This window comes from Monodelphis domestica, chromosome 6 (assembly GCF_027887165.1).
Source record: "Monodelphis domestica isolate mMonDom1 chromosome 6, mMonDom1.pri, whole genome shotgun sequence".
In the NCBI taxonomy this organism is placed as follows: Eukaryota; Metazoa; Chordata; class Mammalia; order Didelphimorphia; family Didelphidae; genus Monodelphis; species Monodelphis domestica.
This window is the reverse complement of record NC_077232.1, coordinates 72,111,682-72,129,971: the sequence shown is the minus strand read 5'-3', so window position 1 is coordinate 72,129,971 and position 18,290 is coordinate 72,111,682. Positions and strand designations below refer to the sequence as shown.

General features: G+C 41.6%; 1 protein-coding gene across 21 annotated transcripts in view; it reads right to left on the bottom strand.

Moving 5' to 3' along the window:
- The window catches only part of PPFIBP2 (PPFIA binding protein 2), a 195,643-nt gene that overhangs the window by 14,189 nt on the left and 163,164 nt on the right, over nucleotides 1–18,290 (bottom strand). For 17 of the 21 annotated variants that reach the window (XM_007496981.3, XM_007496982.3, XM_007496987.3 and 14 more), the window contains 10 exons: nucleotides 15,125–15,200; nucleotides 10,914–11,017; nucleotides 9,880–9,947; nucleotides 9,630–9,701; nucleotides 8,922–8,979; nucleotides 7,424–7,465; nucleotides 5,443–5,575; nucleotides 3,504–3,536; nucleotides 2,672–2,813; nucleotides 154–282 (listed from right to left, as the gene is read on the bottom strand). In XM_007496981.3, coding sequence (XP_007497043.2) covers nucleotides 154–282; nucleotides 2,672–2,813; nucleotides 3,504–3,536; nucleotides 5,443–5,575; nucleotides 7,424–7,465; nucleotides 8,922–8,979; nucleotides 9,630–9,701; nucleotides 9,880–9,947; nucleotides 10,914–11,017; nucleotides 15,125–15,200 — 857 coding nt within the window. The remainder of the gene's footprint in view (nucleotides 1–153; nucleotides 283–2,671; nucleotides 2,814–3,503; nucleotides 3,537–5,442; nucleotides 5,576–7,423; nucleotides 7,466–8,921; nucleotides 8,980–9,629; nucleotides 9,702–9,879; nucleotides 9,948–10,913; nucleotides 11,018–15,124; nucleotides 15,201–18,290) is intronic. The other 4 variants (XM_007496983.3, XM_056802235.1, XM_007496994.3 and 1 more) reach the window with 1 other exon arrangement.

The window sequence follows — 18,290 nt, the reverse complement described above, 5'->3', positions numbered from 1 at the left end:
TCCTAAGTTCCATTTTCCTCAAAGTCTTGCATTCATTTCTCCAGTGACTTTCTATCAGTGAATCATGGTTACCCCTAGAACTTGGTGGGCATCTAAGTCCTCCCTCTCTAAGTGTGCTCATCACCTGGGTTCTGGGAGGGAGAAGAGTGTTACCTCTTTTGAGCTTTAGGGTCTCTGGTTCTGGACAGCCTTGGTCCTGCAGTTGCTCGGAGTCCACCTCGACGGAATTCTGCTATCCCTATTGCATCTGTGTTGAAATTCCCTGATTGAGTTCTTCTTATTCTGTGTGGATAGAAAACCATAGGAACAATCAGATGACATTCTAAATGAATGGATCCAAAGGGCTAGGCAATGAGGGTCAAGTGACTTGCCCAGGGTCACACAGGTGAGAAGTATCTGAGGCCAGATTTGAACCTAGGACATCCTGTCTCTAGGCCTGGCTCACAATCCACTGAGCTACCCAGCTGCCTCCTGTCCTTATTCTTAATGGCTTAGGATCCAGTTTTAAGCACAGCAATGTATGGAGATGACAAGTAGACAGTTATCAATTTGTTGTCTAATTGCTTATAAATAATAATTGTCATTGAATGTCAACATTTTAAGAAAAAAACATTGTGGGCCATTTTCACAGTGTAGGTCACAATGAGATCATTGGGGTGTGCCAAGTAGGCAACGAAGCAGAGCGCCTCAGATCACTGGAGCGAAATGCTGTCATACCCTCAGAAACCCATCACTCACTAGTTGAGGTAAGCTCCACCTCTCCCCTCACTGCTCAGTTTCTGTGTTAAATAAATGTTGTCATCAAAAGTGTATTTCAGGGCAGAGATCCAAGGGGGAAGGGGGGGAGAGAAGGAGAGAGAGGAGACAGAGGCACAGAGAGATAAACAGAGGAAGGGAAGGGAGGGAGAGGGAACAAGGGAGAAGAAAAGAAAGGAGGGGGGGAGAGAGAGAGAGAGAGAGAGAGAGAGAGAGAGAGAGAGAGAGAGAGAGAGAGAGAGAGGAGGGAAGAAGGAAGGATTATTAAGCATTTTATATATGTATGATCTATTCAGACAATTTGAGCTGAGGGGCAACGTCTCAACTTTCCAGTGGCATATATGCATAGATAATCCACCAGAACATGAGTTCTTAACTTGGGAATCTGTGAATCTATTTTTTGAAAAATTGGAAAACTATCAAAAGAATTCTAAGCATTTCATTCAATGAATTTAAAAATATGATTCAGTTTCAACAGAAGGCCAAAGTGGGCTATGACTCTCAAAAAAGTTTGTGGACCCTTGCATTAGAGGGTAAGTTTCCTTGGGGTGATAGGGAGACAGAAGAGGAAAAAAGAAAAAGTCATATTATCCGGAAACTGGAATAAGTAGGAGTTTGCAATTCTGTGGGGTTCTATGGAAGCTCTGGAGCTGTTTAGGAGTTATGAGACTATCTTCAGAGTGGTGAGCAAGAATTTGGGAGTACATTGTGCTGAGGTTGGAGAGGGAGAAAGTAGAATGTTTGGATAGTGAGTTTAGAGTGGGAGTAGTCTCAGGGATTGTATGTTGGTCTGGTACAGACTGGGTGAATGAGGCCACGATTAGTGCTTAGAAGCCTTGATTGTACTTGGGTATGAGTTCAGTTTGAGAATGGAAGTAGAGGTCAGCCTGTGACCTGATAACCTGGCTCCCAGTAGTACTTGTTGAAGGAAGACCTCTTAAAGACAACCTGCTACAAATAACAGGAGGTTATTTGTAACCCTCAGGAGGTATTTAGGAATGTATTTGTATTTCCTCAGGAGGTATTTAGGAATGTCAGTTAATTATTTTCCCTAAACACACCTCTGTGCTCGTCTACAGAGCTCTGATAGGTATGATAGATATGGCGTGGTCAACAGGTGCAACAGAAATCAGTCTTTTTTGTTTGACCCTCAAGAGAAGGTACATCAGAAGCAATCGCTAAAAGTTGCAAAGAGGAAACTTTGGGCTCCATGTCAAGATAAACTTTCTAACCACTAGAGCTGTCCCAAGTGGAGCAGGAACTTGGAGGACTTCAAGCTGTGGCTAAAGGAACACTGGTTGGGTATGTTATACTGGGGATTCCTTTCAAGCATGAATATCTGATGCAGAAACAGGAAAATATTCATAATGATTCCCATAATGCAAATGAAGACAGCACTAAAGGACAAAAGAACTCCAATCCAATGTGCTAACCAGTATTCCAGATGACTGATTTAGGAATCTACATCAGTTCTGTTGAGATTGTCATCCATAGGTATGGAGAGCCAAGTACTCTCAGTTATGTGCTTGTATCATATAGTTTTACTTATCAGTTTTTTGTTGATTGTTTAAGAGGGGGTAACATGCGTGTGTATGTTTGATAGATGAGAACTGAATATGATATAGAAATACTAAAAGGAATTTACAAAAAAAAAAAAAAAAGAACTCACCTTTTGTCTTAGAATCAGTATCAGTTCAAAGGCAGAAAAGTAGGGTTTAGGCAATGGGAATCAAATGACTTGTCCAGGGTCACATAGCTGGGAACTGTCTGTGGTCACATTTGAACCCAGTACTTTCTGTCTCTAGGCCTGGCTCTCAATCCACTAGGCCTTTTTGCTGCCCCCTAAAAAGCACTTTTGGACTATATAAAAAGCTCCCTCCATCCCCAAAACAACCACAACCACAAGAAAACTTACTTTCCCCAGAATTTCTTGATGCCTTTAGGGCTCCGTTTCATTTCTGGAGTTAGTGGAGACTGGGGCCCCGAGTCAGTTCCAGAAGACATGGGTGAAAGGTCATTTGACGTGACAGTGGTATCCAAATTGCTCTCAGTTTCTCCTGAGGGAAAAACAGTGAAACTAAGGGGATGAGATGATGGAGAGAAAGGGGAAAATATTTTCTAAAGTGACATTTTTGAATCAGCAACTCTATGCCAAAGTGTCTATCTTATTGAGGCTGGACATTCAGTAACTACTCATGGTTCTATCCCTCTCCTAGATGGCCTGGCAGCTTTGACTTCTCTGTTTCCAAGCCAAACTGGTACTTCCCTTGCCACGCTGGTGGCTCTCTTTTTGGGGGGCTCACTTCTGGACTTAGTGGAAACATCCGATCAACTCAGCCCCCTGTAGCCCAGAACCTCCAAGTACAAGCAATCCTGCATTCTTAGCATCCTCAGAAGCAACAAGCACACACCACCATGCCCAGCCTTCCTTGGTTGTTTCCCCACAGGTTTTTGGGAGGAAATCTCCCAGAAATGTGGCTTTATAAAGTGCAAAGTGTCATTGTTTGGTCTCAGTTTTAACTTTCTGGAGAGCTGATTTGATGGCTCAGAAATGAGTGGTTACTGGAGTCTCAAGGCTCTGTCCTTTCGAAGGTTTGGAAACACCCCTGGGAAGATGGTTCACCACCCCTCTCCTGAGGACCCTGTCTTCATCCCAAGAGAAGACTACATAGAGTAAGGGGGAATGAACACTGTGTGTAGGGGAAGGACATTCTCACTCCCAGCCTCACCTGGAAGGATCACAGTACCTAATATCGGTGCACTGACACTCCGGGCACGAGCTCCAACCATCCAAGAAGCAGAAAAGCCACATGAAGGAGCAAGAGAGACCCCAGGCCAGCCCAACAGAGGTATGAGGAAGCAAAGAAATGAACAACAGTGTCACAGAGCAAGAGAGAAAATAAAACAGAATGAAAGAAACAAAACTGTGCTGGAGGACTCGGGGCTGATGGCCCATGTGGTGGTGGGAGAGCACTGGAGGCAAAGAAAAAGGCTTGGAAATCACTGTGCTATTCTTCCAGGCTGCCCAGGCAGTTTTCCCCAAGGATATTCTAATTCCTCATGGGTCCCTGCCTGACCAGCCTGTGCCATCAGTAGAGTCTGGAAAAGGAAAGCAGACTTGGGCTGAATGTGGATGCACAGGATGGGGAAAAGGAGAATGGACCACGTCTTAGATCCATGCTACAAGTATTGTCATCAGCCCAATATGGGACTGGAAAATAGAAACTGCTAAAGGCAGACTGGAGGGTGAGAAGTATAGTAGCTTCCCTGGAGTCTCAGAAGACCAAATGAGAACATAATGGGTACTGCAGATGTTAATGTTAAGGGTCAGCCGTTGTTACCATCATCATCATCACCACCACCACCACCACCACCACCACCACCACCACCACCACCACCACCAACACCACCACCACCACCACCACCACTATATAATTGTCCTTGTCAGTAGTAGTAGTAGTAGTGGCAGTAAGAGTAGTAGCAGTAATGGTTAGTAGAAGTAATCAGAGTCAGAAACAGTTATGACTTCTCTGATCCTTCAGTCCATCTTTCTAGGCCCAATAAAGAAAGGAGGATGAGTCAGGAGACTTGGAAAAAAAAATTCTGATCTTTGAAAAAACCTTCACACTCTGGTCTTCATACTCCATGCAGTGTGATATAGTAGAAATACTAAACTTTAGAATCAGGAGGCATATGGGTTCAAATCTTGGGACCAAATAAAAGCTATAGAACCATAAATTCTCCCTGAGCCTCAGTTTCCTCATCTGTAAAATAGGGATGATTATCATAATGATCATTAAAAAATGTGGGCCTGCTCTAGCTAGAAAAATGAGCAAGATTATAGTTTGAAGAAGAAAAGGGGCCAGGAAATTCTGGCCATGGCATCCATAGGATCAACAGTTCACAATAATGACCTTTAAACAGAGCTTTCTATTTAGCTCATTTACCTATCTAGGCCCATCAGGAATGAGAACAAGTCTCAGTTTCCCCATCCGTAAGATGAGGGGGCTGGATCAAATGGCCTTTGAGGCTCGTTCCTACTTTAAGTCTTCAGAGAGCTCTATTTTTCCAATGAGTAATAAAAACCCAATATACCCATAGAGTTTATAGCAGGGAAGAGGAATGGAAAGGAAGGACAGCTAGGAAGAAGGGAAGGTCAAGGTGGACATTTCACCTGTTTACACATGAGGAAGTGGAATCAAGGTTCCCTAGAGGAGCAATTAAGTGTTTGCTTCCTCCCCTCCCAATTTGCAATGGCCTCTTTGCCCCAGAAATATACACCAGGGTTAGGAGGAAGATGGTGTCCACAATCAAATTAGCTATAAGTAATGGGAATTTTTTTGTTTTCCACATTCAACCAAAACACTAAAGCACCTAGCTCCCTGTGGCCCAGGAGAGGTTCCCAGCTTTGTCCTTCATTGTTATTATGCTAAACAACAGCCACTTATCTCTGACCTTCATTAGGGCCCTTGGTGGAATTCTGGATTAAGCTTCTCATCACATGACCTTTCCCTGTGTCTCCTTCCAAGCTTGTGACTTGGACAAGTTGTAGATTTATGAAAGAAAGCCAAGAATTCACTCTGGATAGAGAGGCTCAACAGCAGATTATTTAAGCACTCCTCTCAGGACATCAATGTAGAGGTCAGCCTATCTTGGTAGATCAGGGCTCATACAAGAGGGACTTACTCAGGCTTGGCAGGCTGCTCCCTGAGGTCTGAGAAGTGGATGGGATCGAGGTTACAGGTTCTCCATTGTGGGTAGTTCCAGGAAGCTTCCCTGGTAATGTTTGATATTTGTTTTCCCCTAGGAAAAATGTGTCCTATAAAAAGAGAAAATATATGGTTTATGTAATCTTAACTTTTGCTAAATGTCTTTGGCTAAATATCTCAAGTTAGGTGTTCTGGCCATGCATTTATGTCCTTACTAAATATGTTCTTTATGACGATTCTAACTGGCTTTACTTAGAGCTGGATAATGCCATAGGCCATCTATTCATTTTGGTAATAATTATAGCCTGGCTAGTCAGAGGGAGGACATAGATGATACATTCCTAAAAAGTGACTATAAAGCTGGCACAAAGACAGATATTGTAATGATGAGAGATCTGCTTGGGGTAGAGGATCTGACTGATTCTGGACTTGATAAATTGACAAATTCATTTTTCAGAAGGTATAAGGAATGAAGAAATGTCATTGGTGGTATGGCCTTAATTCTGTCTCAGAAAGAAGAACTGAATGGTAGCATAAGTACAGGGACAGAGTGACCTATCATTTTGAAGCTAAGGACATTGCTGGGGATGTTGGGACACATGTCCTCTCTTTTAGGAAATCAAGTTTCAAATGATTTAGAGAAAAGAGGCATAGTTTCTGACAATGTAACTAAAGATGATCATTATGGAAAAGGAGGAGCTATCTAAAAAACCAAACTGGTGATGCCACATAAGGAGCTCTATGGTGAACACAGATGGAATAGGTGGAGGAAGGGGGTAAGTGACGTGAGAATACAAGAGTGTCATTTTGAACAAAAAGGACAATGAGGTAAGTATAGACAGGCAGACATTATTTGGGAACAGATGGGATAATGTTAACAGATGAGAAAAAGAAAATTACTATTGATTCTGATTTTGCTCCTCCCCTTTAAGAAGAGTGGTCTAACTGGAAAGGAAAGGATAAAGAGCTAAAAAACTTAAAAAGTAAGACCTCACCAGGGAGGAGAGTAGAGAGGCACCTCAAGCTATATAGAGAGGAGTGCTCTCCTGTCATGGAGATATACAAATCCTAATAGAGAAGAGGCTGTCCAACCTCCCTTCTTCTCCAAGCTCCTGGGAATTCCTGTGGCTGATAGGGCTTCTGGAATCAGAGCTCCAAATGCATTTTCCCCTAGAGACACCCGGCTAGAAGCTGGCAGTGAGCTACAGCTGAAAGGATAGGGCTAGTGGTAGAGAGGCAGTGTGGTGCAAGGGAAAGATCCTCCCTCTCGAGCCAGAGAAGTTGAGGATGAATTCCAGCTCTTGGGCTGGTGTGACTAAGGGCCAATCACCAAACTGCATAGGCCCACGGGCTCCTTGTTTATGAAAAAATGAAGGGGGGGGGGGGGAATAGTCTAGATGGTCCTTCCCAACTCTAAATGGAAGACCATGGGGACTCACCACATAGAAAAAAACTTCTATAGGGAAAATCACTGAGTAATTTTTAGTTGGAGTCAGGGGACAAGCCAAGTTCAAACTTCTGCTTTTTTCATTTACTCCATGTGTGACCAGGGGCAATCACTTCTCATCTCTGGGCCTTAGTTTCCTCGTCTATAAAAAGGAGGATGGATGATAGACTAACAATCTCTAGACCAATTCTAGATTCTGGCTCTGAATCTCTGATTCTATGACAACTCCTTGAACCCAGACTGTTCATCCATCTGTCCTGTGACTTTCACTGCTCCCTGAAAGAGGGTCAGAGGCTGCCACATTTGTTCAATTGTGTATTCAGGTGATGGATTGGCCTCATCAGGGACTGGGGTTTAACCTGTTTCTCAATCGGTTCCTTTTTCTTCTTGCCTCCTCTATCCAACACCCCACACCAAAGTGCATGGTCGATGGGCTAGGTGAATAGTAAACCCATTAGAGTAAATCCCACAATCTGTTATGGCAACTGACAAGTGAAAACAATAAATGTACCTCGGATCCTACAACAGGCATGAGTGGTTTCTCGTCTCCATACTACGAAATTGTAGGGAGGAGAGTTTCATTTTGGTTGAGAAAAAGCAATAAGACAATTGTTAGTATAAAACATAACCAGAACTTTCACTCACTGTCCTGACCTGGTCAGTCCTGTTTATACAGGAAACAACTATTTTCCTCATCCCCAAGACAACAATTATCAATCTTTCTGATGTCTTCACAAATAGGGAACAGGAATCCTCAGTGGCCTTGTGACAATGATCAATGGGCTCCAGTTTGGACCAGGATGGGAAGACCATCATCACTCATGGAAGGAGCCAGCAGATCCCTACAGTCCAAGCCATTTGTTCTCTCTCCCTCCCTCTGCATCAATACCAAATGACAGCATACCTGTTATAATTAGTCACTTAAGGTGACAGGTTAGATTAAAGGATCTCTAAAGTACATTTCAAAGTTGTGAATCTGTGTCTAGTCATTAGTCGAAGGCAGGGTGAAATATTTAATTCAAAACCTGAGAAAACTCAAATGAAAAGACAAAGGAGGTCATCTACATGGACAAGTGCTGCTTCTCCCTACACTTCAGAGCTGAGGGAATAAGCATTTTGACTGTGTCTTAGATTCCCTTCACTGGAGGCTCTAGGTAGGCTGGGTGCTTCTAACAACCACTACAGAACAAGAACAAAGAATTTCAAGTGCAATCATTGAGTTCACTTTAGTGATCAGTATAACTTCACACCTGGAGCTTGGCAGAGCCTTTTAGTTCTCTTCCCTGGCCCTCCTCTCTCTCCTATTTGTTCTGAACACTGCAGCTAGGTCAGTTTTTCTTAAAAAACAGTTCAAACACAGGAATCATGTCACTTTCCCTATCAGAAATCTTTAATAGTTGTCGAATGGTCATAGAATAAATGACACACTCTTTAGTTGAGAAAAAAGGCCCTTCCCATTCTAGTATCCAACCTTTCTGCCATTACTGCCCAACAAAAACCCCTGGCATTAGTCAGCCCGAACAATCCTTGGAGTAGCCCTAAACAGTTCTCTCAAATGCTTATTCGAAAATCTCCTCTCCTGTCTGCCCCCACTAGTAGTCCTTCTTGGTAGTCCAGGCCCACAAAATTTTCTCCTCTTTCAGAATTCTTAAAGTGCCATAATGGCACTGTGCAACCTGGCACCTGCTTAAGTGCTGTCCTGTACTATTAGCACAAATAAAAATTGTTGACTTCTAAAGCTTGTGAAGTGGTTTTCATACATTGTTTCTGAACGTCTTGCAGCCTCAGTTTTCTCATCTACAGAATGAAGATAAATAACAGCACCTCTCCCAGGGTTGTGAGGATCAGCTGAGTTAACTAATGTAAAGGGCTTAAACCCCAAATAAATGTTAGCTTCTAGAAGCTCACTTGTTCCTTGCTCTTGAGCCCATATACACTGCCCATCACAGTTTTGGCAATACAGTAAGTAGGCAACTGATAAATAATCACTAATTAAATCACAAGCAAACCTTTTCCACAGAACTATTTTGCAGATCTTCTAGACTACTGGACAGTTTTTCCTGAGTCCTGAAGGAACAAAAAAGGGTAAAAGCAAATGATTACCAAGGAGCAGAACACACATGCTTGAAAGACACCACTAGAGCAAATGGATAGAGCTAAGCTGGACAACACAGATGTTTTAAACTTGAACCATTTTATTGTGTTTTTGGCTCAGAGTTCAGAGGATTTATCCATTTGGACTAACCTCATTCCAGGAAATAACATACAAAGCTGAAGAAACTGCAATAAGCAGAGGCCCATCTGGAAACCACATGTTGCCCTTTGAGGTCACCTGCTTCAGTAGTTCCCCATCTTCCCCTCCTCTTAATACTATGAACCAAAGCCACAACTTCTCTGCATTTGCTGATTTGCAGGGAGGCATGAAGTAGGGGTTAGGGATGTGTGTGTGTGCGTGTAATGGTCATGGCTATCTCTACCAATTAACCCATCAAAACAGCATTTTTTAATGACCCTCACACGTCTTACAACAATCTGAAGCCTTCTCTGAAAGACACAGATTTGCAAAGGCCAAATTCCTGGACCTCACAGTATTGGTGGAACTGAATGGAATCCATAACCTTTGAGATGCTCTCTTCACATTGGATTCCAACTATATGGATCTAACAACATGCTCTAGCACTGAGGCCGAGGGGAAGGCAAAGAAATGTGACTGGTACCTGCTCTGGGTTTCCAGAGAATCCTCTTCACAGTGGGAAATATGACCATTGCTGTGGTCCAGGATGCTTCCACTGTCAAAGGAAACACCATCCCCAATCCAGTTAGGTCAACTGCTCACTCAATTCAAGCCACACACCTGCCAAGCTCCCCAGTGGGCAGCTGGTTTTCAGAGGCTGGGAGATAGGTGTGATGACCCAAAAGTCTTAAAAGCAATCCAGAGGGGAATGTCACAGGACTTTGGCTTCTCACCTTGTTTCCAGAGTTTTCTGAGGCAGGGGAGGAGCCCCCAAGGTAGGGGAGGTACATCTTGGAACCATCTACAGGAGACACAAGAATCTTATCACCCTATTAGCCATATCCTATCAGGCACTAAGATACACCCAATAAAGTTCTCAGTTCCCTACAGCCCAGTTTCTTCCAGATTCAATGTGAATAATTAGATTGGAAGTCCCGGTCACCTAGGAGCCAGCATTCTGGCTTTGCAGCCTTGCTAACCTCTCTGGGAAGAGTCTCAGTTTACCTACCCTGTAAAATGTCAGGATTTAAAGAGTCAACTTGGAAAGACTGAAGAACGCTGATAAGTGCTAAGTAGATCCAATAGACTGGTGATGAAGCATTCTACCATCTTCCAACCAAGAGGAAATGCATGTATTATGCAGAATGAGACATCTATTTTGGGGGCCATAAGGTGAGAACTTGTTTTGTTTGACTTTGCATTGTTATATGGTTTATGGATTCATTTTTTAAGTGGGGGAGAGAAAATAGATTTCTGCATATTGAAAAATATTTAAATAAAAAAAATTTAAATGAAGATTGGACTATATAATCTCCTGGTTCATCTCTTCCTTGGTACCCTGCTCTAACATTCTGTACTCTGTGATTTTTATTCAGGCCCTGGTTTGGTGCCCAGTCCCAACTTGCTTGTTAGCCACCATTAAACGTCTGTTGATAAGTTGGGAGTCACCTGATTTTAGACACTATGGTTGTCCCTCTAGCTGAACTCAACTCTATGATCTTTCCCATAATATAAAACTACATAACTTAACCAGTCCAGGGTGATCTGTTGAATGTAAATTAGTTGTTTAGGTTCCAGCCACCATACTGATTCATTTACTTAGCTTGTTAATGAGTTACAACTCATTGGGTGAGTTGAGTAGCCTTACAAAGGCTTAACCAATCCTTCTATAGTGCTACTTCCCTCCCTCTCTCCTAGCCCAGAGGTCAGGTCAGGTGCCCCAGGCTACTAGGGGTTTAAAGGTCAGATAATAAAAAGAGTTCAAGACCTCCAGCTTCACTGTTTCTCCTGGGGATTTGTTCACCACATTCCACTTCCTAAAAGATCCTTCTAGCTCTTCTTCACCACTGGAAAGGATTCTCTCTGAAGACCCTGAGGGAGAACAACAGGAAGGCAAAATAACTACTTGGGATTATTTCATTGCAGGGATCTGAAAAACAGCTATTCTCAAGAATAAAAGTAAATTAAGGAGTGGAAGCTGGCCTAGTGCTCTATCTGCTGCACTAGTTGGCACTTTTTTGCACAGGATGATCCTCACCGCTGCTTGGAACCCCTGGTTCCACTTAAGACAGCTCCAGTGAAGGAATGAATGAAGCATTTATTTACTAAGTGCTTCCTATATGTAACCTAAAGTGCTAAAAGCTGATAATACAAGTAGAAAAGTTAAAGCATTCAAGAAGCTCACATTTCCCCCATCAAAAAAAAATCTTACCTTCTGTCTTAGTATCAGTTAATGAAAAAAAAAAGTCAGTATCATTATTTTTTGTATTTTGCATTTATTTATCTGTGTTAATTTGTTGTTCTCCCCATCTTGCCACAAGGAAAGTAATTTTCCCTGAAGATGGGGATTATTTTATTTTTGTATTTGCATCCTAAACAGTGACTGGCACATGGCAGGAACCTAAAACACACATGGTTTAATTTTCTGTTGCTATAGTGACATCCTCAGGTTGTCTGAAGAGAAGTTCTCTCTTCCACTCTAATAGCTTTGCTCATTTTCTTTAGAAATGAAACTATGAGATGCAACTCCCACAATCTCTGGCTTTGACTCAAAATACTTCATCTCTCAGAATCTTCACTTCTGTTCACAATGTGATTCCCCTCTAACTGTAGGAAGTCAGGCCCCAAAAGCACTCAGACCCTGATGGAGGCATCCTGATTGGACAGAGGGTTGGGTGGGGGGATGGGAAAACCAGGGCAACATTTCTTAGTTATGCTCCTCTACCCTCTTCCTGGGGCAATCCACAGGACTGTAAAAAATAGACTCGAATACAGGACTACAATCCCCATGAGCCTTTGCTCCACTTCCCCAGAATGCCTTGTAATCTCACCTGGGCCGAGATCGAGAAGATATTTAAGCAAAGGCTTTTGAAGGGCTCGGGGCTTTTTTGGACTTCCGTTTTTGGAGCAGAGAGGTCTCTTCCATGATGTGAGGTTATTTTGTCTAGGCCTCTGGCCTAGGCACATGTTTCATACTTGTATATTCTTAATCTTTAACCTTTAATAAACCTCTAAAAAATATATATTCCTTGCAGAGAGAAACTAATTTCTACCTGCCTCAGTCTCCCCCTCTCCCCTAAATTTTATTCATTACAGTTATGGCGACCACGAAGGGATAAAGAACTTTCAGTCTTCTGATTTCTTTTCTGATCTTAAATTCAATTTTAATAGCTAGTACCTAGAAAGCGGCCCCGCCGCTTCCTGCCTGCAGCCTGCAGCCCTGATCATCCTCACCTGGTACCTGGTCCCGGCCTTGCCCACCCCCGCAGCCGCTCCTGCTCCTGGCCTCTCACCAGCCGCTGCCTGCCTATTTCTGTGCCCCAGACCCAGGAGCCCGACCCAGCCGGCTCATCACCCAGATCCTTGGAGCAGATCGCTCAGGACTCATTGCGACCAGCTGGTAACAGTATTGGCCACGTGGGCGGAGGGGAGAGACCAGAGGGAAAGGAGACCGGGCAAATTTCCCTTAGGCTAAGCCTCCACGTGGCTGGGGGTATTGGCTGCAGGGGTATCAGAGAGGGGAAAGAGAGAAAAGACTAGAGAGGAGAAACAGACTTTTCAAACAGAAACCTAAAAAGCAATGGGCTGTTTAAAAGGATTTTTGACTCTTCTGGCAGTTTCATTGATTTTACCTGCCTGTCTGGGAGCAGACTCAGCCCAAAGATTCAACTTTAACTTTGGGGAGGAAAATGGGTGGCCCAGCGAACTGGAAGCCAGGCCCAGAGACGGGAGGTCTCTAGTTAAAATCTGGCCTCCGATGCTTCCCAGCTGTGGGGCCCTGGACGGATCCCTTGAACCCCATAGCCTAGCCTTTACTACTCTACCTTCGGACAATAGGCATTTAAATGGATAATTAAAAACAAACAAACAAAAAAAAAACCCCAAGGAACTTTGAAGAGACTAAAGGCTATATTCTAAGGCATTTCAGACTCTAATGGTTTATAAAATTATCTGTATTCTATTGCATTGTTTTGTTTAAGGTTTAACTTTGTGATTTTAAGTTCATATATTACTGGATTCAATATTATTCTGCTTGAACTGAAGGTTGATTGAATGTATTTTGAATGTACTGAGTTTTGAAATTCTGTTGTTTTTCCCCTATAACTGTTGAACAAATATTGTTGTGAATAAGCCCATATATGAAAAAACAGCTTTTCTCTATTTTGCTGAGGATAGATGGACTTCAGAACTGGTTATAATTGTATTAACAACCTTTGGGATTTTAATGTGCTAAATACCTCAAATGATTTGATTTTAAGGGTTTTTTAAATATGATTTTGGAATTTTTTTTTAACAGTCTGGTTATTTTTGCCTGCCCCTACCACGAGGTAAGGCCCATTCTAGTAGCTGAAGTGAAATGTATTTTATAACCCCCAACCTTCCCACATGCGAATGGAAGTTGGGCAGTTAATTTCAGGGCATTTGTACCCTTGGGAAAAGCCTCCAAGAACAAGGAGCACCCCTTTATTTATGCTCTTCAGCTCACTATTTTACTTCTACCAGGATGATATATAGATTTCTTGATTATGTTCTTAACCCAAGATGAGTTTTACTTTGTTTTAAAAAAAAAATATGTTTATTACCAAGGTTGAAAGATTGCTACGTTTGTAAAAATTGTGACAAATGTCCATCAATTCATAGGTTTTTTTAATGTCATACAGCAACTTATGTGAAATATGAAAGTGTATTTGTTTGCTATTGTAATTAATTGGGCTATTGAGAATTTTGGGGATTTTGATCAATCACCCACAACACGGGGGAATGTAAAAAATATCATTATTTAAATTGCAAAGTTTAAATTCCTTTTGAGAAGAATTTTAGGTAAAGAAGATGCTACCTCTCTGAATCCAGAACTGAACTGATGGAGAAGCCACCATGAAGAAGCCTCCAGACCACAAGTTGCACAAAATTGAACTTTGGGTGTGGTTGATTGAACATTTATTTGTATGTATACTTTTATGCCAAAGGGGACTGCCCCCTAACGGCTTTTTGTCAATGTGTTCAGAAATTATTGGTTTTATTCTTTTTTCTCTTATCCTCACACTATTGTAATCTTTTAAGTTTATTATGTTTTTATGATCCTTTTGGGGAAAAATTAATTTTTCCACAAATGATCACACGGGGGGATGTAAAAAATAGACTCGAATACAGGACTACAATCCCCATGAGCCTTTGCTCCACTTCCCCAGAATGCCTTGTAATCTCACCTGGGCCGAGATCGAGAAGATATTTAAGCAAAGGCTTTTGAAGGGCTCGGGGCTTTTTTGGACTTCCGTTTTTGGAGCAGAGAGGTCTCTTCCATGATGTGAGGTTATTTTGTCTAGGCCTCTGGCCTAGGCACATGTTTCATACTTGTATATTCTTAATCTTTAACCTTTAATAAACCTCTAAAAAATATATATTCCTTGCAGAGAGAAACTAATTTCTACCTGCCTCAGTCTCCCCCTCTCCCCTAAATTTTATTCATTACAGGACTGCTGCCAAAGAATCCTAGTACTGAGGGTTCCGGGGTTGCATGACTCTCCTCACACTTGTCTCATCCTGGGAAAAAGCTTGTAAACCTTGGTGTTTCATCAGAATCCTTAAGAAGAGTAATGGGTACAAACCACCAAGAACTTTACCTCACATTGTAATAGGCTTTTGTCCATGGGAACCAAAAATAAAAGAGTGGTTGCATCAGTGTGTGGGCAGCATACTTGAAGATAATTACAAAAACAAATCTTATTGTCCAAGGTCTTGCAAGTAAGAACACAGCCTCCTGTGAGCCTAGGAGGCACTATGAGCCCTCCAAACCTGATGAGCACCTTCCCAATTAGCCAGGAGATGCATTAGTCCCATTCTCCAGTTTTGGTTCAGATTGATCCAATGCCTGGTACAAGGTTAATCAATTTTTAATTAACCAATTCTTGAGATGAGTGATCAGATCAGGGGATATCTTCTAGGACTTTTGAGCGCAACACTGAATGTCTCTTCCCTTACCATGGGCTCCCAGCATGATCTCCTTTACTCTTTGATACTGGCTCAGTAACAGAGTGAGCTCCTCTATCCTGCGGTCCTGAAATGAAAAGGAAACAGTCAGACTTGAAGGGCTCATAGCCACTGCCAAACATAAGCTGTATGGAGGTCAAATACACAGCCAGAGCAGTGCTGGTTTTAGAGTAAAGAGGTCTTGCCTTCAGATCCTGGCTATGCTATTGTCTACCTAATGTGACCCTGAGCAAATCCAATTAACCCCTCTCGGCCAGTTTCCTTCTCTGCAAAATGAGGGGGTTGGACTAGATTGGGTGCCAAACACTCTTCATATGAATAAGATTAAAATATAATCGGGAAATACTTAATAACAAATTAAAATACAACAGAACAGAAATAATGCAATTAAATGGTTTTCTAAGTCAATATTTGGCTGGTATGGATCCTTATGCTAGTAGCTTTGGTTTCTGCTTAAGTTGGACATTACTGGATTAGTTGATTTCTGAGATTCCTTCCAGCTTGATAGATATGATTCTATGATTTATATGTTCCAAAATGTCTTATACCCCAAATTTGGAAACATGTGGGTGGCCCAGTAAAAAAAGGAATGGGCTAAATAAATTGGTAAATATAAATAGGAACAGGGGAAAATTTATATGAACAGATGTAGAAAAAAGAAAGCAGAACCAGAAGACAATCCTCAATGACTACTATAATGTCAATTAATACAACACCAAGAGATAGCTAATATCAGATTAATTCCAACAACCAAACTTGGTCTTTGAACTGATGAAATGTACTTCCTTTGACTAAGCAGAGGGCAAGAACTAAGAATGAGTGGAATAATATAATTCCTTTTCTTTATTCCTGGGAAGAATTCCATGATAGGGGAAGAGTAAACTGTGAGATAAAGAACAAAAGGCATCAAGAAAATATTAAACAAAACTCCCAAACCGTGAGGTTTGTCCATTAGCCTCTTGTGTCTTGGAGGGGTTCATTGAAAAGCCCTGCCTGCCTCTAGGGCCAAGACAATGAGCAATGAGATGGATATACAATATATGTAGCTGCACATTGGACTATGATAAATATGGAGAGTTTAACGAAGGAAAAAGAAGAAATTATTCTATTTTCTAAGTTTATGCCCTAGTTGATTGGACTCCCATAGCAAATCACAAGATTTAGAAGTAGAAAGGACCTGCTCAGTCATCCACTTCAAACTCAACATGTTACAGATGAGAAAATAGGGCCAAAGAGGGGAAATATTTTGTCTAAGCCTACATAGTTTTTAAGAGGTAGATTCAGGACTTGAAATAATTTCCTCTTAACTCTAAATCCTGCATTCTTTAAATGAACATGGCTCTTTTGAATACTTTAAAACCAGAAGAGAACTAAGAACTCATTTAGTCCAATATTCACTTTAAGCCGGTACCTGATCACCAAGACTCTGCTTACACACTTCTGGTAGTAGGTTATTAATTATTTCAGAAGGCAATTCATATGTTGTTGGGTGATACCAATGACATAATAATTATGAAGTGTTTAGCACAATACCTGATACACAGTAAATTTTATATAAATGTTAGTTATTATTATTAATTGCTAGGAAGGAAGATCATCCTTCTATGCAATATAAAATTGAGCTCCCTATGGTTATAGTTCTGGCCTCTCAAACTGCAAACCTAATATCCTCCTCTTCCAGACCCATTATTTTTCCTTGGTCTTTTAGTTTGTTGTTTAGTTCAGGAGTATCTGACTCTGGGTAATATTGGGATTTTTTTTGGAAAAGTGGAGGTTTGCCACTTCTTTCTCTAGTTCATTTTATATATGGGGAAACTGAGGCAAAGAGGGTTAAGTGATTAACCCAGAGTTACCCAGCTATAACCAGTAAGGGTCTGGGACAGATTTGAACTTAGGCAGCTAAGCCTTTCTGACTCCAGACCTGGCACTCTGTCCACCATGCTACCTAGTTGCCCATCTTTTATGGCCTCTTTAAATACTCCCCACATAGCCACCTGGCTGTATCTGCTTCTATTTGCTAATATTCTTCTTAAAATTAACACAGTACTGGAGGTATAGTCTAAACCAATTCAGATTATCTTGCAATCTTGCTTCCTCAAATGATCTCCAAGCATTTCTTAGAAACAAAGGCAGATTCTACCCTTCCACCCTGACTTACATAAACTCCCCGTTAGGACTTTATGGAAGGACTCTGCATTATGGGACAGAATGTGTAAATCAGTGAAATCACATATACATGTGAGAAGAGACTTTTTGGGGGTTCTGTTCCATCTCACTACCTCAACTTACTTTCACCCTCAAGAATAAGCTCTGAGAGCAGGAAAGGTTTTGTTTTTGTCTATGTATGCCCAATACCTGATACAGTGCCTCACACATGGTACCTACTTAATAAATGTTGTTATATATTGTTATATATTGAGTTTGGGACTACTTAATCTTCCCTGACCATTTTCACATGAACAATTCCTGGACCAATTTCCCCCCATCCTATTATTTCTATAATTGATTTTTTGAACCTAAGTGCAAGGCATTACATTTATCTGCCATTGCCCTACCCCCAATATCTTGCAAGATGTGCTGGTCTATGGAGATCATTTAAATGCTACATTGTCCTCCTCTGCTTCCAGCTTTGGGTCTGCTGCTAATTGAATGAGAATTTCATGTCTTTATTAAAGTTCCTGGTAAAAATGTGGAATAGGGCCGGGCCCTGTGGAATTGTGCTAGACTCCACCCTGAAGCTTGACAAGGAATCTCTTTGGGAATGGCTGTTTAATCAGGTGCGAAATCACTTACAGTGCTGTCAGCTTTTAAAAAGTTAGTGCAACACCTTTGGATATAATTACACCTAAGTTTTATTATGTGACAGATGACAATTAATGAACAATTTAATTATAATATAGCAAGTCTCTTTGATTTCACAAATACTGAGAGTAATTCTGGGAATAAAAGGCAGAAAGGAGCTCTGATATTTGTAGGTCAGATACTTCATGTGCTTCATGTGCGATATTCCTGTCTATATCCCTTTGAGGCATCTAGTTGGCATAATGGATGGAGCACTGGGCCTGGAATAAAGAAGATCTGAGTTCAAATCCAGCCTCAGATACTGGCTGGCTGTGTGACCCTGCACAAGTCACTTAACCTCTGTTTGCCTAAGTGT